The 25,942-nt window shown below is 47.4% G+C and overlaps 1 protein-coding gene across 3 annotated transcripts in view; it reads left to right on the plus strand.

The window, feature by feature from the left end:
* Positions 1-25,942, plus strand: part of LOC142584739 (uncharacterized) — a 103,841-nt gene that overhangs the window by 61,826 nt on the left and 16,073 nt on the right. For all 3 annotated transcript variants that reach the window (XM_075694966.1, XM_075694968.1, XM_075694967.1), the window contains 3 exons: positions 2,041-2,085; positions 9,793-10,119; positions 24,107-24,403. In XM_075694966.1, coding sequence (XP_075551081.1) covers positions 2,041-2,085; positions 9,793-10,119; positions 24,107-24,403 — 669 coding nt within the window. The remainder of the gene's footprint in view (positions 1-2,040; positions 2,086-9,792; positions 10,120-24,106; positions 24,404-25,942) is intronic.

The following is a 25,942-nucleotide window of genomic DNA, read 5'->3' on the forward strand; positions in this document are numbered from 1 at the left end:
GGAAGGCAGGCGTGGCAACAAAAGAGGTTGTTGTGCCATGTGGTTCCTAGTGTCAAACCAGTTTAAAGCAAGACAAACTACTAGCCGGGACATGTTTTCTATGGCGATGCATCTTGTCACGCCTGTGGATGCTAGAATCACCAAATGACGTCTGAAATCGGGTGAGCTGGCTGCTCGTAACTTGTTTAAAGAGTTGAATGTTGGGCTAGTTCACTTTCTGATTGCGAATCACTTCCTGTGCAACAAATTCGATTTTTTTTCTTTTAACGGTGTGTGTGCGCATATTTTGGATATATATAGTACCTGTGGGTTTGGCTTCAATAAACTCAGTTGTTAGTTTGCACCTGTGTTCATTTTCCTTTCTGTTGTACTGTCCCATTGCACTGTATTTTAGGATGGTTCTCCTGTCGTAACTTGTTATTTAGGTAGATTTCAAAGGAAGCAGAAGCTTACTTCACTATTTAATGGTAATCGGCAAAAGCAAAAGCACAGTCATCACATCAGTTCAAACTGAGGCAGGAAGCCACAGATAACTGCTTCGTTTGACACTGATTTCTAAGCATGCATAAACGCCATGCATGTTAAACTCGTCAAATAGTATATGTTACTATAGTGTATATGAGCCACAGAAACATGACGACGTACACGGTATGTGCAGTGAAAGTGGAACGAATGCTTTTTATTCGCATGGGGGGCACAAGGCCTTCGTGTTTGTTTACAAGTGCTATTTAAAAACTGTCTCGTATCTTAGCGTGCACCACCGGCACGTCACTTCATTCAGCGTGAGCGTGCAGGGACATTGATTCGTCTGTAGTAGTTTGCCCTGTTGGCTTCAGCAAACCTTCTAGTTTCTTATTACAGTGAAATCTCGATAATTCGCACTTAAGGGGCCAGAGAATTCGTTCTAGGTAAAGGACGTTCAAATTAAAAGAAGGACTTGTTCTTGAAGTATTCATGCTCTATAGCACGATGGACGAATAGTGCGAGTCGTGAAATATTGCGGCGCACAAGCACACAGCGAGCGAGGACCACAAAACTGCCCATGCTGGTGAACGCTCGCTTTCCGACAGCAGCAGAAAACAAAACTTCAGGGAGTGGGCTAAGCTGCTGCCGGGTCTGGTGGTGCCGGTGCAGAGGCAGGGGCGCGTGGAGGCCTTCGAAGGTGAGGGAGTTATGACGGAGAAGAATTACATTCTGTTCGTCACCTATCATTGCCACCGCTGTTTAATGTAACTGCAGCACCCGATTTTGTTGTAGTGGTCATAGTGGGAAACTGCATAAATTTGAGTTCAAGTTATCAAGATACGAATGTATAAGAAATGAATGGAAAGGCTGGTTAACACATTGCACTGTTGGTTTCTCTTAAATTAACTTTTGCTGTCGTGAACATCTTTATAGCTCATGTTTTACGCGTACTGTATGTATACACAATACATTTGCCAAGTATTCTATAACTCTGTATCATGTTTCTAGTGTGTGTGTCTACTCGTGCAACTAGTGCCAGTTACCAGATATTCATCTCCAAACTCCTGTCACAGAACGCATTGGTTTTCTTATAATTTGTCTATTATTTATAATATACAAATAATATTTAGGAGCCCTAAAATAGTGGTGCTATTTGAGGGCTCCTACTTAGTGGATGTTCCTTTATACCCTTGCATTATGCAGTTAGAATCTGTGCTCTTAGGTACAAAGCTAATTAGGAAATTTAGTTAATTAGTTCATAAGTGATTATTACTTATTATCTTACTTCTGCCATTGTTAGTAATTTTGTTTGAGGAAAACGCATTTTTATCCCATTCATTCTCTTCAGAAAAGCTTAATCTTGCTACAGTAATCGGGGCATGTGGTTCGATGCTGGCAGTACTGGTAAATCGTAAGAGTGCTGAAAAACACTTCGTCGGCTGAGTGCATGCCACAGTTGCCGTTGCTTTACTGCAGTGGTCGGAGACAATCTTGTGCGGTCTGTGTGTTTATTTCTTTCTGGAAGGTGCATGACTAATGATATTCACTTTCATTCTCTCATGCCACCTGGAGCAGCACTTTACCTCGCGGACACATCGCCTTGCTCTTAGCTCACATGGGGTAAGTATCACTCTCTGCTAATTCCCATCACTTACACATCTCACCATTTATTTTTACTTTTTATTCTTTGTTAGGGCTATACTTCATACCTGCATGAGCTTCAAACGACGAAAAAAAAGATATTAATCATGTATGATGAGAAAGAAAGTTACATAAGAATAGCAATGGTTGGAGCATGCACAGCAGACATTATCACATTAACACTGGCAGCTTATTGATATCCTTGAAAAGTGTACGGTCATTGCATTGTACTGGTGTTAGCATATTGCATAGAGACTTTCAGCTTAACAAAGAAGCTTCAGAAGAAGTTAAGCGGGCAAGGCGCAATGGAACGATAAAGGTTAGGCGTGCTGTCAAAAGACAGGAAGTTAGTGGTGTGGATCAGAGAGCAAACGAGGGTAGCTGATATTCTAGTTCGCATGAAGAGAAAAATGTGGAGCTGGACAGGCCATGTGATGCGTAGAGCAGGTGGACCATTATAGTTACAGAATGGGTGCCAAAGGAAGGAAAACGCAGTTGAGGACAGCAGAAAGTTATGTGGTGTGACAAAGTTAGAAAATTTTCAGGCACAACTTGGAATCAGCTAGCACAAGATAGGGGTAATTGGAGATTGCTGGGAGAGGCCTTCATCCTGCAGTGGACGTGAAGATAGGCTGATGGTGTCGATTGTTGTTTCACACTTAGGAGGCAGTGTGGTGAAAGCTACGCAAGTAGTATGGCCTACGCCGTGCTTTGTGTGCTGTGTTACTTCAGAAAGTAAAGTTACGTTTGCAGAGAGCAGTTCGTTTTTCATCTCTCTCAAGTCAGTGAGGTGCCTTTGCCCAGGCATCATTCAAGACCAAAAGAGTGCGCATATTCTTTCAACGTGTCGTGTGCGTTGGTTCATTGTGGCATATTCATGGCCACTGTCACCAGGTCATTTTATCGAGTACTCATGTTAACGGCCCTTCCGGCTGAGCTCTGTTACAGTTCTCTATTTTGTAAAGCTTGCTGCCTGGGTGCCAGGTAACTAATGCTTAGAAAATCGTACTGCAGGAACTTTAGGAGCATGAAAGCTAGCAAAATGCGTTTCCCCTGAGCTTCGATAGTTATCTGGACTGGGATATCTATGTTGATGCGGCACCCCGCATGACATACAGAGACACCTCTGATTGTTGACACCAGAGTAGTATCCTAGTAGAGTTCAAGTTTAAACATAAAATAAGAACACATAGCACATATCATATTTACTCAAATCTAGGCCAGCCCCAATTCTAAGCTGACCCCCAATTTAAGCCAACCCCCAAATGTCCGAAGCCAGAAAAAATAAAAAAACTTGCCATGAATGTAAGCCAGACGAAAAAGTGAGGACAGCGTTTACAAAATGAAAACAGTATTTCTTTAATATGAACATGCCGAGCTCACTCTATGTCATCATCGCTGCTAGCCTCGTACGCTTGTGGATGCACGCGTCCGCGCTCCCACGCGTGCACAGACAGTGCAGCACGGCTCGTGCGCTTCGAAATGCAGCGCAATCTTGGTGATCAGCTCCTCTCTGTTATTGCGCGCTTATCTTCCTTATCGTTATCATCTCCTCGTTGTGGCACATGCAAAAGGCGACTTCCGTAGCCCTCTCATACAACGGATGTTTTTTTCATCGATGCTGATGCTCATCATCGATGTTGTTATCCCACCCGGCTTGAATGTTTGACGATGCCTCTACGGCTAGCACAACTTCTCGTTTGTGGTATCACCTGTTTGGTGCCATTATGATGCCACACGCCGCATGCCAATACTTAAGCAAGAGACACACGGTCCGATTCGGTGTCCGATCCGGCATCCGACGCGCTAGAACGGCAGCCGGAATCGAGGTGCTTTGCCATGCCAAAGCGCCTGATCGGACGCCTGGCATGCGACAAATTGGGCAGGTTTTCATCATCCGGCACGTCCGACAACCGCACCGTCGTTTGTCCGCAGCCAATGACAACTCGGCTGGCATGTGAAGTTCTCCGACGTTCCCTCCATAGATGCGGCACCAGTGGGCCGGTTTTTCACCGTCCTTTTTTTTTCCCTTGCTGGCTGCAATTCGTTTCAGACACGAAATAGTTATCAGTTCAGTAAAATTATCTCGAAAGTTTGCTTGTTCTGCAAAGCAGCGCCTAGTATACTTGGACTAAGCTACTGGTGAGATCGGGAGCCGCAATGCGAAGGCATTTCACAGCCAGACAGCACGCACCGGCCGTCTGAGCAAGGCTGTTGGCTGCGCTTGCACGTTTGCCCTTCGCAGCGACTGCGTTGAGTAAACCAATCGTATTTAATTATGGGCGACCTAAGTGTAGTGTTAACTGTTTTGGCAAAAATAAGCGCTCTTCGATGAGCTTGTGCTGGATCGCAAGCACTGTTAGCCGCGGCATCCGCTGAGCTAGGCCTACCAGCCCTGTCGCTGGCTGTGGGCGGAGCCGTCAGTGGACAACGTGCCGTTGTGAAGTGTTCTGTTACTTGCCGAGGCTCAATTTTATTGCCAGTGTTTGCGTGAACCGAAGCATTGTTGTACAAAGTTGTTTATAAATATTGTACTTTTCGACGTGGATATGAAGTGTTCTGAGCGTACAAGCTGTAGCACTGGATCTGGGCGGAGCTTGTGCGCTGCTCGCTTGTTCGGATGCATGTCCCATGTGCCCCGAATCGTCGTATGCGGCATGCCAGAGCATGCAACCCCGCACGTCGAATTGGACACCAAATCGTACTGTGTGCCTCCTGCTAGCCACCATACCGATACGACACAGGGCAAAATGGCGACGTCACTCGTGTACTTTGGTTGTCTACTGACATAGCTAGTAGCGACTGCGATACTGACTTTTCTAGATGGCGCTAGCCATGTACCATATTTATCATTTTCAATTACAAACTGGCGCATATTTTAAAATCCTCAAATCTAAGCCGACCCTAGAGTGACCCTAGAGCTTATGGATTATTTGAAACAAACTATCGCCCTAGATTTGAATAAGTACGGTATGTTGTGTGTTGACAACGTTAAGAAATTACTCGCGTCCTATTTCGATCGCATGAGCTGTGGCAGCACCTCTAGGCCTGTCACCTTTCAGTAGTGTGGCTACATTGAAGCTCAAGCTTAGTAATGACACCCCGAGAATTTTCGCAATCGCAAAAATGTGTTGAGACTTCTCTGGGAAACGTGAAAGCTTGCCACTCATCGTCAATAGCATGTTTGCTATGCACCATCCAGTGCATTCCCACACACCAGCCTGGCACCTGGACGATAAACGACACTGTGATCACAAAGTACCGGCACCTGCAATAAAACGGTCTATACGTTCCTTTAATAGAGAAAGTGGTGGCTCCACTTGGATGTTCGAATGATCGAGCAGGTTCCCAAAAAGAATGGTTGGGGACCATAAACAAGTTTGTATATGGCTTCTCTTGGCTGTAAGCCAACGTCGGGGACAATGCGGCTTCCTCACCAAAACTGATGCTGTCATATACAGTCGACTCTCATTACAACGGACCCTGATAATCCGACAAAAAACATCCGCTTTATCCAAAGTCCATAATATCCGAAACGTCTCACTTCCGAAACTTTCGTCGTAATGTCCAACAACTTTATTTCAAAGAGTGACTGACGAACATCGAAAGTAAGATACAGACAAAACAAAAAGTCACACTTTTGCCCCCGAAATGCAAAGAACCGATTGCGATAGCAAATTCTGCAAGATAGGCACGGCGGCAGCAGCGAGTGAATTGACCTTCATGCTGTCTCTCACTTCAATGCGAACTAAACATCGAAAGCACAGCGCATACGAAGCTACCGGCACTAGGCGCACTTTGTCCACATCACAGATCGCTTTCAAGGTACGGCGGCTGCGTCATAAGCAGCAGCCACTGAAGTAGAACCCCCTGCTCTTTTGCCTCCCCGCCCCATGTCTTGCGCATGAAAAAAGGCTGCGCATTTCCGCCCCACTTTCCTCCCTCCCTCGCGCTTGCGATATTGAGCCGCGATCGTCAGCTGACCCTCGCAGATAAGTTGTCAGCCCATGTCGACATGGCAAAAGTCCATTTTATACGCCCAATTTTGAAAAACAGATGCCCCTAATTTTGTGCGCTGTGGCCGATAGTCCGTTGTAGCATGGTCTGTTAAAAGCGAACTTCGTTGCATTAATAAAATAAGTGGAACAAACTACGAATGAAATATAGTCTGTTATGTATATCCGAAAGTCTGTTGTATGTGGGTTTGATGTAACAAGCGTAGACTGTATATGTTTTAAAATTTATATTTGTTCCTTCTGAATATCCCTGACTTGAGCTGCACATGGGTATATGCGGGAAAAGGCATCATATTTGCTCTGAAGGTCTGCAGCCTTCTTTAACTCCCGAAAGGAGCTGATAACACCCAGGTTGTTTAGGCGTCTTGGTGGGCATATCCAGTACGTCTAGGCTCATGTCTCCAGCCACAGTCCTCTGAGCCCCGGATCACTGCACAGGAGATGACTTGATGTCCGGCTTAGCCTCGGTATCGCAGGAACGGGAGCTTACTAGCTTGGGCTGGGCACTTTCTTGTTTGTTGTCAGATGCTTTCTTTTTCTTCTTGTGCTACCATCATTCTAGAAGGTCTTTGTGACCACAGCTAGCTATCACCATGATGATTAGGATTTTGGGTTCCCCCAGCAGATCTTGTTCGCGTTGGGGTTGCAGTGTAGATTAAGCTGGTCCATACAGCTTTCTTTTTTACTCTAATCTTCCCCTTCAGTTCTTGTGGGCCGATTCAGAGCTGTGCCGGGTATGATGGGTGGAGCCGATGAGTGAGAGCTACTGCTTAATGTGCTCGCTGCTGTGTGGGCCACGCCATTGCCGTTGCCACCTGTGTCCCCCAGTGTCCACTCCACCTGTACCTACAATAGTTGTGGCAAAGCTATCAGTATGCCTCAGAAGCAGTTTTCAGCTGAGCCTACACAATTTGCATACCGTATTTACTAGATTCTAACACGCCCTCGATTGTAACGCACACCCGTTTTCTGTGAACAAAAAGTTAAAAAAATATGAAAACCTCGATTGCAATGGGCACCTATTTTCCATGATCAAAAAAAAAAAAAAAGAAGAAGAAAGAGTACAATACCACACACTTCGTGCTTTCATATAGAAACACTATTTTCTCTCATTTGGAAAAAAAAAAGGTTTATTGCCAATACCCTAAAGTTGCGATGAATAAAAACACAGATGGAAGCGGCATACCTTGCTGCCAAGGTTTTCACTGCACCGGTACGAGTCGCGTGGGGCAATAGATATCACTCATTGTCACTATCAGACAACTCCTTATCGCTATCAACAGACCAAATCATTTGATCCTCGGTGCCGTCCATGGCATTCAAAATCCCGCACTTTTTAAAGGCCTTGTTGACCATTGCAGACGGGATCGTGCACCATGCGTCTTTCACCCATCCAGCAAAATCGTGCAGCGGGGCACGCTTCATTTTATTGGCGGGCGTGCATTCGTGGCAGCCACTGACAAGCCATTCGGTGTAGAGTGCCCGAATTCTATGTTTCGCTGGCTTGTTCAAACAAACATCGAGTGGCTGGTGCTGCGATGTCATGCCGCCAGGTATCACGGCAAAGTCGGTGTTGCATGCAGCCAGCTTGTCCTTGATGCACTGGTCAACGTAGCACCTGAATGCGTCGAGCACAAGCATCCCACGCAGACCCAAACTGCCGCCGGGTCTCTTCCGCCAAACATTATCAATCCAGCCGGCGACCAAGTCCGCGGTCATGCAACCTTTTTCATTTGCACGCACAATCATGCTACTCAGAAACACGATTCCTTTCGGGAGCGTCTTCCATCTGAAGATAAGGTCTGGGGGCAGCTTGTGCCCATCCGCAGTGCAACAAAGCACTGTGGTGACTTTAGTTTTTTCATGGCTAAAAAACAAAATGTGCATTTGCTTTGCCCCCTTCTTTTCAGCAGTTGTGGTGGCAGGCATGTCAAAGTAAAGCGGCATGTGATCAGCATTTCCAATCTGTACGAAGTGGTAGTCGTTCCTATGGTGCAACTTCAAAACATGCTGCTGAAAACTGTGCAATTTCTCTTCATATTCTTCTGGCAATTTTTGGCATATTCCTGTCTGCCTTCGAAGAGAAAAGCCTTTTCTTTTCATAAAACTTGATAGCCAGCACCTGCTTGCTTTGAATTCACTCCACATTAGCCCTTCCTTTAGGGCTAATCGCATCGCCCGTACATGGAGCAGATCGGTCGTCACAGACTGCTGTGCCGCTCTTATACGTATTCCGCAAGCAGCTCTTCTATTTCGGTGAAGCGGCCCTGCTTCGGTCCACTGAAACTCTTCCTTGTTGCTTTGCTGGTGAAAATATTCTCCTTCTGCTTGCGGCAGTCCCGCACGCAAGTTTCAGGAACTCCGAACGCCCGTGATGCAGCCCGATTTCTGTCAGTCTCCGTGCACATGATAACTTTCCTTTTAAATACGGCATCATGGTGGACTCAGCGTGTCTTTGCAGTCGGCATGTCCATGCTGATTGAATAAACGCAGAAAATGGGAAGACAGGCAGTAGACTAGGTTACACCAGCACCTAGTCACACGTACAACACGGAGGTATGCACATGGAGGAAGCTATGGCACCTAGGCCGGAAGCGCACACGAGGCGGCCATTGTTCGAATGCCGATAGCGATGTGGTAACGCGGATTTAGGTTTGTACTCTATTCTAATGCACATGCAATTTTTGGAGCTGTCCTATCGGGAAAAAGGTGCACGTTAGATTTGAGTCAATACAGTATGAAATCGTGTGTTTTGCTGGTTTTGTGTGTGCTTGACAAGGTGGTTGGGATATGATGAAACACAGGATTCAGTCAAATCTGAGGGTGCATCCAAACTGACTTACTGTTTATTGTTAGTAATAAAAAATGCTGGTCTGACATAGTAACTTGGCTAGCTGTGAAGCACTATTTTGCAGTGGAGCCGTTAAAGGCAGCTCTGCAGTAGCTTTTCTGTGGCGGTGTGGTCACTGTCGAGTGTAATGCAACGCTTTATGCGTCGCAGCCCCGAATTTGCTTTGAAATGTAATGATCAGTGATTATAAGGTAAAAATTACCTTGCATATATCTCTTTCGAGTAGGATCTGTCATTTTTGTTTTTCATGTTGCATTATATAGGCTGCGATTTGGAGGTCAGCAAGGAGTTTGTGCAGCTGCAGCGGTGAAAACTGGTGCCGTGGCGTTGCAACAGCCTGCATAGGAGCTGTCGCTAAGTACAGCCACCTCAATACTTCCGAAAAGCATGAGAACTCGCTTACAGTCGAGGGCCTCTACAACGAACACCTCTGCTGCAAAATGACCCGTGTGACGAAGCCGTAATTGCGTCCCAGTTCTATTGTGAGTGATTCGGTGCTCGACCTTTACGACGAAGTAACTTGTATAACAAACAATTTCAAAGGTCCCAAACACTTTGTCATAAAGGTGTTCAACTGTTTCATTGTCTTTGATGCAACATTTGTCAGATTGGCATACATCCATGCAGAATTTATTTTCTTGTACTTGATGATTCAGTGTTATAGACTGCTAGCAAATTTTTCTAAAAACAATGGGTGAAAACTTAGGAAAATCGGGCAACTCAACAGTATCAGTGCAGTAGACCCTGTTTCCAGGTTTAGTAATGTGAATTAGCCACCTGGGCAACTTCTGTTTCCTTTTTCTTTTTGTGCGGGTGCAGCCTGGCGTGCCTGGCCGCAAACGATCACGCTCGCCAACGCCCCCCTTGCGCCACCGGTCGCCACGAAGATCGCCCCGCCGGTCCCCGCGTCGTTCTCCACGGCGGTCACCTCGGCGGTCTCCGCGCCGGTCCCCATGCCAGTCACCGCACCATTCACCACTCCGCCTGCGGTCCCCCCTGCGGTCTCCCCTGCGGGAACACTGGGTGGGTGGACCACTGCGCAAGCGTTCTCCGGATGTGTTTGGTGACCGGGGCCTGCCTAGAGACATGTTTGCACAGAGCCAGAGTGCACCTGGAGCTTTTCCCAGTGGCCTCGCTGCTACTCAGGTATGTGCATGAGTTCAGTTCGGTTCCACTTTCAATTTTCTATATTTACTCATATAAGACCTGCCCTCATGCAAGGCCCCCATCCCTCTTTGGAGTGCGAAAATGAGGGGAAAAAGAGGTTTTGCTATGCATCACATGCATGGTCGTGTGGCGGCTTATTTCTGCAATCCGCTACTGTAGGCAGCTTCAGTGGTTCTGTGCCGCACTACTCGCTTCTTTGACCAATCATGGGGGGAGGGGGAGCGAACACATCTTAAACATGCCCTTCCGTGCCCTGTCATCTGCTAGCAGCGAGTGATGCAGTGTAGGTGGCGGCAGCATCTGCTGAGATTGCAACTGCGCAGCGAGATCAGCTGTTCTGATAGCAGCGGTAGACAATTCGTTCCACATTCTTTCTGACATGAAAGAGGTGTGCTTCTTCGAGATATTTCGAGATACAGAGAAGGACGGTTGCGAAGACAAGTGGAGAGCACTCAGCCAACGTGTCGCACAGGATGGTGGGGCCGTCCCTTGATCCCTCTCGTAATGTCCACGGTGCGCTCGCTGACATTCCTGAGAGCAGCCGTTTTCTTAATTGGAATTCATGCACGTTTACAGGACTCCTTCAGCACTGTTCCAAGCATGTTGAATGTCAACTTATTTGGTCCTTTCGTGTGAAAGAGCAGCTTGCAACGATACCACACAAGCGAGTCCACAGATGCAATTTTTGCAAAGGACAAAGCACTACTCAGGAGGGAGTCTTCTGCGGTGTTGTGGCTGTGCCGACTACACGTTTAGAATTAGCCAATGTTAAATCATGTGTTTGTACTATTTAAAGACAAATTGATGTGTGTAAGGCAACATTGCATTAATTTTGTTGTTCTTTGCATGTTTTTATCCGAACAACTGGAGAACTCTAGTTTCAGTATCATAAAGCCTCAATAAATATTTCATTAAATTCACGCAATAAACTGCTCTGTGACTTGCAGAGAAGCTTCAAAGTAGACACCTGCAGACAAGACCACTTGTCCAGGCCGTTTAGTCAGGTTTTGAACTGTGGCATTTCATCTTGCTGTGCAAGAATCTGCGCTCGTGGGCCATGTAGCCTTGGTTCTGCTGCACAGAACTACCGTATTTACACGACTGTAAGTCGACTTGAATGTATGTCGACCCCTCTATATCGCGTGACAGGAAAAAAAAAAGAGAGCATACCTGAGGGAGCATTCGATAACGAAAATTTATTAGTAGCTGACATGATCACTGGACTACTCGTCTTCACTAGTGCTGCCGTCATCATCGTTGCCGCGGTCCCACAGCTCGTCGTGTCCAGCGAAATTTCATATTTGGCAAACGACCGCACCACGACATATTGTGGAACAGCAGCCCCACGCCGAATGCACCCAACCACACGCAGCCGTCAGGGAGGCTCTTTTTACAGGTCCGGTTGGCGTAATTTCGCGGCATTCTGCCGCCAGCCACTCATAATCACGACGGAACAGAGCCTTAAAAGGCGAAGGTCTGGGCTTGTTACATGACCATGTCGCACTTCACTGACAGGGACCGATCACGCATTTCAGCGACATACTCCGCAATTAAGACGGCAAGCTGGGCGAGTTGGTGATTGAACATGTTCCTGTGGGTGGGCAGCGCAACCCGGACGAAGGACGAGAGGAAGTACACAACACGAGCGCAGACTAACAACTGGTTTATTATTTCAAGCAACGGAGTATAATATACAAAAAATATAAACACGTGTAAAATGACGTCTACAAGGGTGTTAGCCTATCTTGCCATTCAAAAAATCAGCTTCTTTATGCTGTAGAGTGATAGAAGGCTGGCTGACGCATGCGCCTGAGTTCACATGCATGAAGTAGGCCTCTACAATCTCGCGGTTAATTTGATGCAAATTTTTATACAGTATTTCCGTTTGTTCAAACATGGGTTTGCATGAGCAAACTCTACAATGCGCGGCCAGATTCGAACCTGTTTCATTCCTGATCGCACCTTGGTGCTCCCTAAGGCGGATGTTAAGGCAGCATCCCATCTGCCCAAAGTACATTTTGCCGCACGAAAGTGGGATGACGTAGACCACTCCCGCCGAGCATGCCACAAGCTGCCCCGAGTGTTTGACGCGGCATGTAGCTTTTGACGCCTGTTTAGGTCTATTGACAAGATTGCAAATCTTGTTTAAGGAGTTCTTTGCTGAAAAGATTACTTGAACACCATATTTCATGGCTGTCTTTTTTTACCCATGCCCCATCTGATGTACATAAGGGATGACTGCATACGTTTTAACTTTTTCGACCTGTCTTTGGGGTGCTTCCCCTTTCTTTATTTTCTTCACTAGCCCTTCACATATTGACACAATAATGGATTTAGGAAAACCGGCCTTCTCTAGACGATTGAGTTGTTGCGAAAAGCTCAGATTGGCGAGGTGGTGGCATGACTTTCTAAGTGCGGAACCCTAACACGTCATAGCAATTCCTCTTTTCACAAGTTTCGAGTATGCCGAGGCGTCGTTTAGAATTGGTTTTCTAGTCCTGGGGTTATAATGCCAACAAATATGTTGCGCTGTTAATCTTAACTGCAAATCCAAAAATTGAATTTCATCATTACTGGGTAGTTCATGAGTAAATCTGAGTCCCGTTCCTTCTTTATCAAAAGCGGCGAGAACATCTCCAATAATTTTGGAACTGTTTTGGGAGCGTTATGGATAACTACCAGGTAGTCGTCAACGAACCTGAAGCACTTGATCTAAGTTCCTGCCAAGACGCTCTCGAGTGCCCGGTCAACAGTGCCGAGAAAGATCTCGCTAAGAATTGGTGCGACCTGAGAGCCGATGCAGACCCCCCGCTTCTGAATCATTATTTGATCATCCCAGATAACGAACGTGAAATTTAAATAAAAAACCAAGAGTTCGAGAAAAGACTAAACCGGGACGCCACTATCATTTCTAAACTTTAACTCGTCGTTTTCCATAATGCAATCTTTGATTGTCTTGATCAGCTGATTTCTAGGAAGGGAATAGTATAAATCTGTGACGTCGATGCTGAACGCGGTGCATGCTGGATACGCCTCTTCTCGTAAAAACCTAATGACATCTTCCGAGTTTTTTACTTCGAATGGGTCTTCTACCTGGAGCCCTGTTAAGTTCTTCTGAAGATAACCAGAAACTACGTGTTGCCATGTGTTTCTTTCAGACACAATTGTTCGTAAAGGTTGGTCAGGTTTACACGTTTTTATCATAAAGAACACCTCAAGGTTCAACCCCTGACTTTTGTTCACTGCACCAGATAGATGCTCTAGGTTCAATTCTAGCAACAATTTCTTTGCTTGTTCTTTGACTTTCTTGGGTTGAACGTGCACCTTCTTGAAGTTATTTGTTAAAGTGGCTGAGGCTTTCTCAGGAAACTGCCCCTCCGTTAGGAGGACGAAGTACCCTTCTTTATCAGCGGTCAGTACTTTCACTTCATTCTCCCTTAAAAATTGCACAAGGGGTTGAATTTTCCGCGCTCTGCCATTCTGGTTTCCTTGATGTCTGACTAACACGTCAACGCACTCAGAAATGCACCTGAATTTTTCATCTTCTTCTACATGTTTAGACACTGATCTAATGGTGGCTATCTTATTGACAGAGTCTAGGCACGGCTCTATGCAGAACTTTGGGCCTAATTCAAGAATGTTCATGTGCTTATCTGGAACGGCGATATCGGTTAGGTTCAGCACTTTGGTCGTGGGCTTCGGTTTCTTCTCCCTGGGGGGTAGGTTGCGCCGGACGTTGTTCCAGAGGAATTCCAGGAACTCGAGAGCGTTTTGGCAGGAACTTTGATCAAGTGCTTCAGGTTCGTTGACGACTGCCTGGTAGTTATCCGCTCCCAAAACAGTTCCAAAATTATTGGAGATATTCTCGCTGCTTTTGATAAAGAAGGAACGGGACTCAGATTTACTCATGAACTACCCAGTAATGATGAAATTCAATTTTTGGATTTGCAGTTAAGATTAACAGCACAACATATTTGTTGGCATTATAACCCCAGGACTAGCAAACCAATTCTAAACTACGCCTCGGCACACTCAAAACTTGTGAAAAGAGGAATTGCTATGACGTGTTTGGGTTCCGCACTTAGAAAGTCATGCCACCACCTCGCCAATCAGCTTTTCGCAACAACTCAATCGTCTAGAGAAGGCCGGTTTTCCTAAATCCATTATTGTGTCAATATGTGAAGGGCTAGTGAAGAAAATAAAGAAAGGGGAAGCACCCCAAAGACAGGTCGAAAAAGTTAAAACGTATGCAGTCATCCCTTATGTACATCAGATGGGGCATGGGTTAAAAAAGACAGCCATGAAATATGGTGTTCAAGTAATCTTTTCAGCAAAGAACTCCTTAAACAAGATTTGCAATCTTGTCAATAGACCTAAACAGGCGTCAAAAGCTACATGCCGCGTCAAACACTCGGGGCAGCTTGTGGCATGCTCGGCGGGAGTGGTCTACGTCATCCCACTTTCGTGCGGCAAAATGTACTTTGGGCAGATGGGATGCTGCCTTAACATCCGCCTTAGGGAGCACCAAGGTGCGATCAGGAATGAAACAGGTTCGAATCTGGCCGCGCATTGTAGAGTTTGCTCATGCAAACCCATGTTTGAACAAACGGAAATACTGTATAAAAATATGCATCAAATTAACCGCGAGATTGTAGAGGCCTACTTCATGCATGTGAACTCAGGCGCATGCGTCAGCCAGCCTTCTATCACTCTACAGGACAAAGAAGCTGATTTTTTGAATGGCAAGATAGGCTAACACCCTTGTAAACGTCATTTTACACGTGTTTACATTTTCTGTATATTATACTCCGTTGCTTGAAATAATAAACCAGTTGTTAGTCTGCGCTCGTGTTGTGTACTTCCTCTCGTCCATCGTCCGGGTTGCGCTGCCCACCCATAGGAACATATACTCCGCAAGCTTAGCCTACAGCTCCGGAAAGCGTCCAGACTTCGGCATGTGGGAAATTTCTCACTTGCCGTCACAGGTGAAAATTTCGCTCGCTGCAGTCGACACTCTCGCACCACCCCTTCAGAAACATAGAAATTGCGGCCCCTCTGTGCAGTGATTTGTTTCTTCGGCGTAAAGGATGGCAGCCCTCTTGAACGCTGCTGTGAATGAGTGCCGAACGATTAGTGGGCCTGGAGCACTCATGACGACTGGGGAAGCATAGAAGTAGCACGCAGCCGGCAGTCAAGTGGAACACGTCAAACCAATGCCTTTCGTCAAGAAAGTTAAGCGCAACAGGCAAAGAGAAACCCGTGAGCGGTGCCTGCTCTTCCACGAACTAGCGATGCTCCCCGCAAGCGCCGCCGTTCTGAGGGTGCCACCGTAAATAGGAACAGCAGCGCTTCCATCAGCTATCGACACCCCCCCCCCCCCCCCCCCCCGCCTTGAGTGTTGCATGCACTGTAAAACTCTCAAAAACGTTGAAAAACCCTTCTGAAAAGCGAACAAACACGCGAGATAGCGAAAAGACACGGGTAGGGCCATAGAGCAAACAAAATCGTAACTACGTTGTAGCTCCCGTTGGTCTCACTTTGTTGGCAGCGCCATGTTTTAGTTGCGCATATAAGTTGACCCCCCAACTTCAAACTTTCAAATTTAAAGAAAGTGGTCGACTTACAGTCGTGTAAATACGGTACTGAAATAGTGTGTACGTGGTACTAGTTGCCCTGCAGATGGTTGTGTTATCATCACTGTATCCTGCACTCGGTGCAGTACCTATCGAAGCCGCAACTTTGGTTGCCAGCTCTAATGAAGAGGTGCGATGGCGATGGTTTGTCTTAGACAGCGGGTGCAGCAAGCCATTGCAGGAAGTTCACTCTTGAAATGTTTGTACCAGTAGACTGCGGCAGCGGTCAGGTGTGACGTAACATGTGCTGGCTGAACCACATCAGTGTAGCCGTGTTTGGGTATGCAGGCTTTGATTAACCAGCAACTATGGCGAATGCCTACGAAGCTTGTGTGTGCCTTACTGCATGTAATAGTATAACCTCGGAGTCGCTTAAGTTGATGTCCATGCATATTAGGCTGCTGTGGATGGCAACCTTCCCTCGACAACGTTCAGGAGGCGAGCACAGCCAAAGTATCTCAGGCTTCCCACCTGTCTCTGTGGAGAAGGCTTATAAGAGAGTGTTGAGGTGCTCACTTAACAGAGCGTGCAGGTGGTTGTCAAGGTACCTAAAGTTGTCTGTTTCCTACTGTGGAGGGGCAAGGAAAGCAGGCAGATAAATCAAACAGGTGTTTGTGCTCGTTCAGCATTGCTTTGAATACAGAGCGATACATATAACAAGATCAGGAAGTGAAGAAGGCATGGGACAAGCATCGTCCTGTCCTGCAGTGTTATTTTCTATAGCAATAAAATGGAACTGCCTAATGGACAAGACAGGTCACTATCGACAGATTTTTATTTTTATTGTTTAATTCTTCAGAAGATATACAATCGAATCTCTATAATTTGAACTCAAAGGGGCCCAAAAATTTGTTCGAATTAAAAGACTTGTTCTTGAAGTATTCATGCCCTATAGCACGATGCATGAATGCTGCAAGTCGTGAAATATTGCAATGCTCAAGCACACAGCGAGTGAGAACCATAAAACTGCCCACGCCGGCGAACACTTGCTTCCCGGTAGTGGCAGAAAACGTCATTTCAGGGAGTGGGCTAAGCCACTGCCGGGCCGACGGGGCTGGTGGCGCCGGTGCAGGGGCCGTTAAAGGTGAGGTAGGGCGAGGGGAGTGTATTTGTGAGGAAGGGCAGGAGGTAAACGGATATGCTTTCTCGCCAGCTTGACAGATGGCGCTAATTACCTCTGCCACCTACTGCCACCTAAGACTTCCACTGAAGCGGCAGAGTTGCAGAGGCAGGACCGCTTCCCTCTGCGCGATCGCATACTTTTTCCTTTGTCTGCTGACTATCGGCACTGTGTTCATGTTCTTCGTCCTGCATTCTTAACGGGTTGTCTTATCAAGATGACGAAGTCGTTGCTACTGATCATAATCTTGTTGGTGCGCTCCCTTCTGCTGCAGCGTCGCCGCATTCAAAAACAAGAACGAAGTACTGGCCATCGCCTTCGCGTCCTTGTATTCTGGGTCTGCCTTGTCGTACAGATTCGGATACAGTGGAATCTCAATGATACGAATCTCACAAGGTCACGTAAAATATTCGTATTAGCCGAAATTCGTATCATCGAAACAGTTAAAACTAGCTAAATTAAAGAGTCAGAGGTGAACTCACTCAGGCACACGTACGTAAAAAGCATTTATTTCTTGAAGAAAAAGTCTCTAGTGTCCTCCTGCTTCTTTGTCTTTGTCAGGTCGCTTAGCAGACTTTGTTCAAATCCATAAAAACGTGTGCACATGTCGTCGCTGATTTCATCCGCAGCCATAGCACGCCTCAGAACTTCGAGCGCTTGCAGCGTTTCAGCCGCTGGTGGTGGACCTTTGCCATTGCCCACGTCTAACACAAAGAACGCGGTCCGAAGCACAGCAGCTACTCCGTCCGATGGCACACGGAAGAGGAGGAAAAGCACAAAAGCAACAAAAGCGCCACCGCTTCAAAATCTTCGCGCCCAGTCGCGGCCTCCACGCTGTCCGGCGCCGCGTCCGCGCCGAAAGAGAAGGGAAGAAATCGCGTGACTGTGCGCTGTTCTCTTTCGCGGCAGTCGGTGGGGCGGCGTTTATTAAGGCGAAAGCTTTAGCTCATGCTCATGGTCGCGTCCGTCTGTGCACTGGAATCGTGCCAACTGTGGCCTCTCCTCCACGCAGCGGTGCAACCTCCTCCCCTCCTTAGCAACCAGCGCGCCGGTGGGGAGTGCCGCTGTGCATAGTAACCATGACGTCACACAGCGGTAGAATGAGCGCACGCATGTCGGCCATGTGTGCACGGTGGCAGCTGCGCCACCGCTCCGGTTCTTTATGCTATGGCCGCTTCTTCGACGGACGTCTCGTTGCAGTCGAGTGAGTAGTGAGACGCATGGCTCTGAAGCGGCCCAGTGATTCCGCGCAAAGTGGTTCGGGGAAGCGGCAGCGGACGCCGGATTCCCCCAACACGGAACGCCAGAAGAACAAGGAACGAATGCGCATGTGACAACTGAACATGTCACCAGATGCGAAAGCAAGGGAGGCAGAACGGAAACGCCAACAGCGACTGATTAGATCGCCGGGTACCAAACGCAGGGAAGCAGAACGAAAGCGGCAGCAGCGACAGGCGATATCGCCGAACACCAAAGCAAATGAATTAGAGCGCAGACGGCAGCAGCAACTGGCCAGGGAAGTGAAGCGCAGACAGCAGCAGCGTCTGGCTTTCGCCAAGCACACTTAAGAATTCCAGTGTCTTCGGTAATTTTCGTATCAACCGATGCGGGTCAAAAATTGATTCGTAACAACCGTTCTCTAGCACATTGCAAAGTAATGGGGCTCGGCCGGAACTACAGAAAAATTTGTATCATTAGGAAATTTATATTAGCCGTGATTGTATCATCGAGATTCCACTGTATGACATACTGTCGCCAACAACATTGCCATCGGGACATCTCAATTTAGACTCATCATTGTAAAACAACAAGCGCAAACGAGACCAAAACAAGCCAACCAAAATAAGCTAGAGCAGACACGAGCAGACGATAGTGCGAAACAAGTGGTCAGGCTGAACCCAACCACACGCAGCCGTCAGGGAGGTTCTTTTGGCAGGTCTGGTTGGCGTAAGTTTGCGGTCATACTTACAGCGAAGCAGATCCTTAAAAGGCGAAGATCTGGGCTTGTTTCATGACCATGTTGCACTTCACTGGCAGGGCCAATCACCCATTTCAGCAACATATGCCGCAAGCTTGGCCTACAGCTCCAGAAAGCATCGAGACTTCGGCCCGTGGGAAATTCACTTGCCGTCACAGGTGAAAATTTTGCTTCGCTGCAGTCGCCACTCTCGCAACACCCGTTCAGAAACATTGAACTTGCGGCCTACTGCGCAGTGATTTGTTTCTTCGGCGTAAAGGATGGCAGCCCTCTTGAACGCTGCTGTGAACGAGGAGGAGGAGGAGGAATAAATTTTATTTGTGCACAGCAGATTTGAGACCTAGGCCTCTACCTAAATGACGGCCTCGAGCCCTTGGGCCCTGGCGGCATCTTCGGCCTGCTGGATTGCCTTGAGTTGGTCTTCCGGTGCACAGCTGAGCAACGCGGTCTCCCACTGCTCTCTGGTCTTAATTATTTTATTCTGTATGGGTGTACGAGGACAAGCCCAAACAATATGTTGTAGGTCCGCCCTTTCTTCACAGAATCTACATCTATCCGTGTAAAGGTCCGGGTAGTAGCGGTGGTAGGCCACCGGGTTCGGATATGTATCTGTTTGTAAGAGGCGCCATGCCGTCGCTTGCTGTCTATTTAACAAGGAGTGTGCCGGGGGGAAATGGGCCCTTCCCAATTTATAGTGTTTGGTGATCTCGTTAAAGCTGGTCATCCGGTCTCTCTCCCTTCCCAGTATTTGTTACGTGTCACCTGCTCGGCCTGTCAGTTCTCGAGCCAGGTTGTGCGCTATTTCGTTCCCGGGAAGGGAGAAGTGTGCGGGTGCCCATATAATGTGAATGTCGCGATCTTCACGAAAGTTGTTTAAAATTCTCAGTGCTTCAGGCGAGATTCTTCCTTCTGCATAGTTCTTGACGGCTGTCTTGCAGTTGCTTACTACGATGTTAGCTTCCGTGGAGGCTATTGCCAGTGCTAAGGCAGCTTCCTCCGCCACCTCTGCCTTCCATGTTTTTACCGTCCCACTAACTCTGCAGTCACCCTCTAGACTCGTAGCAACTATCGACATACTCTGTCCATTTGCGTACTCCGCAGCGTCCACATAGACCACATCCCTGGCACTACGGAATGTTTTGTGGAGTGCTCTCGCTCGTGCGTTTCTTCGATCTTGGTGAAACTCCGGGTGCATGTTTCTTGGGATTGGGAGTATTGATAGATGTTCCCTTATTTTCCTTGCGATGTCTCTCCGCACTGCGTGCTGTGCTTCGTAGGTTATTCTGATGTCATCTAAGATGTGTCTCCCCATCAAACTCTGTGTAAGCCTTTCATACTGCGCTACTCTCTGGGCCTCAATAAGTTCGTCTAATGTGTTGTGGACGCTGAGCGCCAAGAATTTCTCGTTTGATGTATTTGCCGGAAGTCCCAAGGCTTGCTTATATGCCCTTCTAATAATGCAATCTATCTTGGCTTTCTCCGCAGCGTAGAGCTTGAGGTAAGGAACCACATATACAATATGACTGATTACGAATGTTTCTATTAATCGGATGAGATTGTGCTCTTTCATGCCATAGTGCCTGTTGGATATCCGCTTTATTAGTCTGATTGTTCATTGAACACTATTGTCAAGTAGTCCAATGGTTTCTCCGTCATGGCCATTTTCAGATATGCGGAGTCCCAGTATTCTCAGGCTCTCCACTATCGGTATCGTGGTGCATTCTACTGGGACCACAATTCCCAGCCTTTCCCTAATGCTTTTTCGACCCCGGAATGTGGGCCTATAGAGCAGAAGTTCTGATTTTTGCGAGGAGCATCTCAGTCCCTTGTCTTTGATGTAGTCTTCCACCATGTTTACTGCTGTTTGAAGGATCTCTTCCACATGCCCATCGCTTCCACCCGCCACCCAAAGGGTGATGTCGTCCGCGTAGAGGCTGTGTCCGAGTCCTTCTATCTTTTCGAGTCTCGCAGGAAGACCGATCATTGCCACGTTGAATAGAAAGGGAGATAGGACTGAACCCTGCGGGGTACCTCTATTACCTAGCTTGAGCGCGTCCGATGTGGATTCTCCTATTGAAATCTTTGCGGTACGATCTGTCAAGAAGTCTTTGATGTACGCGTAGGTTTTAAGTCCTACATCCAGCTTTTGGAGATTTTGTAGTATGGCCTTGTGCGTGACGGTGTCAAAGGCCTTAGTTAGATCGAGACCTAGTATTGCCTTAGTGTCTAGACTTCTCACCCGCATCTATGATCTGATGTTTTAGTTTGAGCATAATATCCTGCGTCGATAACTTTGGTCGAAATCCAACCATGGTATCTGGGTAAAGTCCTCCATCATCCATGTATCTCGTGAGACGTGTGAGAACCACATGTTCCATGAGTTTACTGACCCAGGATGTCAGTGATATGGGCCTTAAGTTCGTCAGTTGTGGTTTCTTTCCAGGCTTTGGTATAAAAATGATTTGGGCTGATTTCCATTGACTTGGAATGCTGCCTTGCTCCCAGCAGTTATTCATGTAGTCCGTGAGAGCTCGGATGGATACAAGGCAAGGTTCCTGAGTGTTTTGTTGCTTATCCCATCAGGTCCTGGTGCAGATTTCGAGTTGAGCCTGGTAAGTTCATATCTGACTTCTGCCTCCGTAATAGGGGTATCAAGATCAGGATTCTCGTTACCTAGGTAATCTGGAAGTAGTTCTCTATCTGCATCTCCAACGTACATCTTTTGGAGCTCTCGAAAGAGCTCTTCTGTGCCGTTGTAGCTGTGTATAACCTTCTGTAGATTGTGTCTTTGTATGGTTTTTGTACTTCCGGGGTCCGAGAGGCATGCATCGGAGAATGTTCCAGGTCTTGGACATTCCTATCTGCCTTTCCATCAAGTCGCATGTGGCTTCCCACTTCTGTTGGGTTCACCTATTTGCATATATCTCGATTTCCTTGTTTAATTCCACAATTCTCTTCATGAATTTCCGATTATGTTTTTGCTTCTTCCATCTTTTCAGCATGCTACCTTTCGCTTCCCACATGTGCAATAATCTGCTATCCATCTCCTCTATACCTGCCTCCTATGGAACAGTTTTGGTAGCTCGTTTAATGTTTTCTTGCAGTTTCTCTGCCCACTTCTCAATGTCCGTTATAGTGTCTTCCGCATCATCTTGTTGGATTTTGCAGAAAGAGTCCCCTTCTACTAGCTTCAGTTCTCTCCCTCTCTTTTTCCTTGGGCCTGCTTGTACCGTTGTGACGATGATGTAGTGGTCACTAGCTAAGCTTTCCTGCATGTTTGTCCATTGAGAAACTGCTACATTGTGAAGTGCTACATTGGGTGAACGAGCGCCAAATGTTTAGTGGGCCTGGGGCACTCATGACGACTGAGGAAGCATGGAAGTACAGTCGAACCCGACTAGATCGAACCCGCTTACATCGAATTATTCTACATATCGAACAATTTCTGGTCACGGTATAGTTACAATGAGTATATATAGCAAAAATTACGCTTACATCGAACAAATATTGCAGTGACTCCCGATATATCGAACGTCAAGCGGCGGAAAAGTGTCCCAAGAAGTTGGCTTTCCCTCGCGGTAGCGGGGAAACCCGGCGGCGCGCGTGGCTCCATCCAACCGCTCTCCCTACTGTGACCGCGCTGCCTCGGGCTGTTCGGGCGAGCCGTCGACACTCCCTCTGTCGCGCATAGTGGAGTCTATTAGGCCACATCCTCCCTCTTTCTCTATCATCTTTCACTTTCCACTCCCTTTCCCCTGACGACGCTTCGCCGTGCTCCCTCATGGGTTGCAGAATCAAGCGTCCTTCCTTTCTTTAGATCACTATCTATCGACACTCCCCAGCAAAAGATGATCCTGGCCTGCCTCGGCGCTTGCTCAGACAGCCAATCAGAGGCTTTGTGGTCTCTTCGTGCAAGATGGCGGAAGTGCGAGTTGTCTGGCTGCTTTTCTGGTTTATCGTGTTTGCGCCTTGTGGGCCTTCTCCTGCAGTGTTGCCGTGATGAAGCGGCAGAATTCGCCTTTCGTCGTGAAGCTCGAAATCATAAATCGCGTCGAACGCAATGAGAAGTTGGATGTCCCCGCACCGTGCAAGATTCCGAGGAGCACTCTCGGCACGATTAAGACTAAAGTGGCCAGACTCACAACCCGGTGCCCATGGCGCCCGACGCGTACGCACGGCCATGTACGAGGGATTCTTCAAACGTTCCGGTTTCCGCGTGCTCGGTGATGACTAAATTCTCATAAATGCGACGAAGCTGTTGCCGGTGTTGCCAAAGTTTGGAGCGAGCTGTCAAAATTTCCGGGACATTTGAATCAATGGTGGACGAGTTTGTGAGTGTAAATGATGGTAGAGCCCGGAAACGAAGACTACATCGCCGACATCGTACCGAGCACAACTGAAAGTAGGCACACTGAGGAAAGCAACTACGGTCCTTTGCCCACATCCTCCGAAGTGATTGGTGCACTCGCATTAGTCCGGTGCTTCTGCGTGAATGTGGAAGGTCGCGGCCTCAGCTGCTCCGACTCCTTAGACAACGTGGGGAAGTGTGTGCGTCGCAGGCAGCGAAATTGCCCAAGCAGAAGAAAATGCAGGACTAATTTATGCGAAACTAAGCTAGTTTCTTCAATAAAGTGATTTTATAAATGGTATGTGCGTTTATGACATCCAATTATTTAGCAGGCTTATATCGAATTATGCTCTATATTGAACTGATAGGCGTTTTTTTTTTTCGAGTTCGATATAGCCGGGTTTGACTGTAGCATGTAGCTGGCAGTCAAGTCGAACGCGTCAAACTAAGAGCTACAAGGAAAAAGAAACACATGAGCGGTGTCTGCTCTTCCACTAACTATCGGCAAGTGCCGCCATTCTGAGGGTGCCGTTGCGAATGGAACAGCGGCACTTCCATTAACTATCGACACCCCTCCATGAGTGTTGTGTGCACTGTAAAACTCTCAGAAATGTTGAAAAACCCTTCAGAAAAGCAAACAAACACGATGGATAGCGAAGAGCTGCGGGTAGGTCCCTAGAGTAAACATAAAATTGTAGCTACGTTGTAGCTCCCATGATATCTCATTGGTCTCGCTTATTTTGGCAGTGCCATCGTTTTGGTTTTGATTGCAAGTCAACCTGCCGTTCAGATTTTCAAATTTAAAAAAATAGGTGTACGCACAATCGTGTAGACTCTGCTGTAGACATGGTAGACTCTGCTGACTGTGTCTTTTGCTGCCACCACAGACTGGACTCCTGGAAGACTACACGGAACGTCGTGGTGGTGTCGGGATGTCTGCGAATGAAAACACTGTGGCGGCCACGCTGGAGACCATGATCCAACTCCAGCAGAGGCTGCTCTCCATGACGGCTGCCCAGCAACAGCAGGCAGTGTCTACCGGCTTGGTGGGAGCCGCCAGTGCTACTGGCGGGGCAGGGATTACGGGGTCAGCTGGCTCTTACCGAGCCGACGAGTTTTCGCCCTCGTCCGGCCTGGACCTGCAGAAGAGCCTGCAGCAGCTTAGGCAAAGCCAGCGCTACAATGTGAGTTGCTTCTCAGTTTTTATTCCATCCCTGTGAAGCGTTCACCGGGCACGGCCGTGTGTTTGATGGAAGTTAATTGATTTGAGAAACATTTTGCAAAAAAGAAATTGTCGTCTTTGAGTATGCCAAATTATAAAAGGCTGATGCTTCGGAATCTTTCTTCAAGTTCATGTTTAGAAACCTTGTGTGTTCTTTGTCCATCTGCGTACCTAATGATTTTGAAGCCTTGCAGTTTTATATCATGGACTTAATCAATGAGTAGAACTCTCCTTCGTAGCGCTGATCAGGCATGGATCATGGAGTCAGGGTGCCTACCAACCGGGAAAACCGGGAATTCACACGGAATTTGAATAGTCTGGAAATACTCAGGGAATTTGTGCTTCTATATTAGGGAAAATTAGCTGTAACTTTATTGAAAGAGAATGAAAGCCGTGTAAATGCTGGCTCCAGTAAGAGAGGAATCGCAACGAATCGTCATTGACGCTGCGTAAACGGCACGAGGTATTGCCAGAGCACTTAACGACTGATTTTCCAGACGCCCGATTTTCGGACATGAACGAAAATTCGCACGGCTTCGCGGCACCACCACGTACTCCACATAGTCAATGTATATTGCCCTGACTGCAAGTCTGAAATGGCATTAATCAAAGCCACCACCACCGCCATTTTTATTATCTCGCCGCCTCGAACCGGCACTCTCGCACGCAGATCCGCTGGCAGCCGTAGCCACCACCGCGGCAACATTAGGCCTAGCTGCTTCTACGTTCGCCATTAAGCATCTTGCCGTGCGATGCCGTGTTTTTCATTGAAAGAATTCGCCGCTGTCAGCAATGGCACCGACTCCACTTTCGTAATCCTCGCGATTGGCGTCGAAGCTCGCAGAGCACAGCGCGTGGCGGAAACGAAGACTACATCGCCGACATCGTACCGAGCACAAATGAAGTAGGCACACTGAGGAAAGCAACTACGGTCCTTTGCCCACATCCTCCGAAGTGATTGGTGCACTCGCATTAGTCCGGTGCTTCTGCGCGAATGCGGAAGGTTGCGGCCTCAGCTGCTCCGACTCCTTAGACAACGTGGGAAAGTGTGTGCGTCGCAGTCTCCGAAAGTTAGCTTCGCCTCAGCACAGCAGTGTTACGCGGTGAAGCACAACAAATGTGGAAAGGGGCAATTGTCACGGAACACAGTATATATTCCTTAATTATGCACGCATGCACCGCCGTCTCCTGTCACAGTAAGAGCACCGATATGTCTAATAAGTGTACTGGCAGGCCTTAAGAGCTTTTTCGGACGTGCCTGTGGCAATTTTAGTCCTTAAGAGCAGTTAAAGACATGCATTCATTTTTTTCGCACTGCCCGATTTTTCGGATGTTTTTTCGGCCCCTAGGGAGTCCGAAAAATTGGACGTTGACTGTACAACTGACCAAAAGGATGCTTCAAATGATCCATGGGGTGAACGTGTGGCAGGAGGATGAGAAGAGAAAGGACCAACGCACTGAGGAATTAACGGGAAAGGAAGCATGCTGCCGTCTCTTTGAA

Source organism: Dermacentor variabilis, chromosome 6 (assembly GCF_050947875.1).
Source record: "Dermacentor variabilis isolate Ectoservices chromosome 6, ASM5094787v1, whole genome shotgun sequence".
NCBI classification, from domain to species: Eukaryota; Metazoa; Arthropoda; class Arachnida; order Ixodida; family Ixodidae; genus Dermacentor; species Dermacentor variabilis.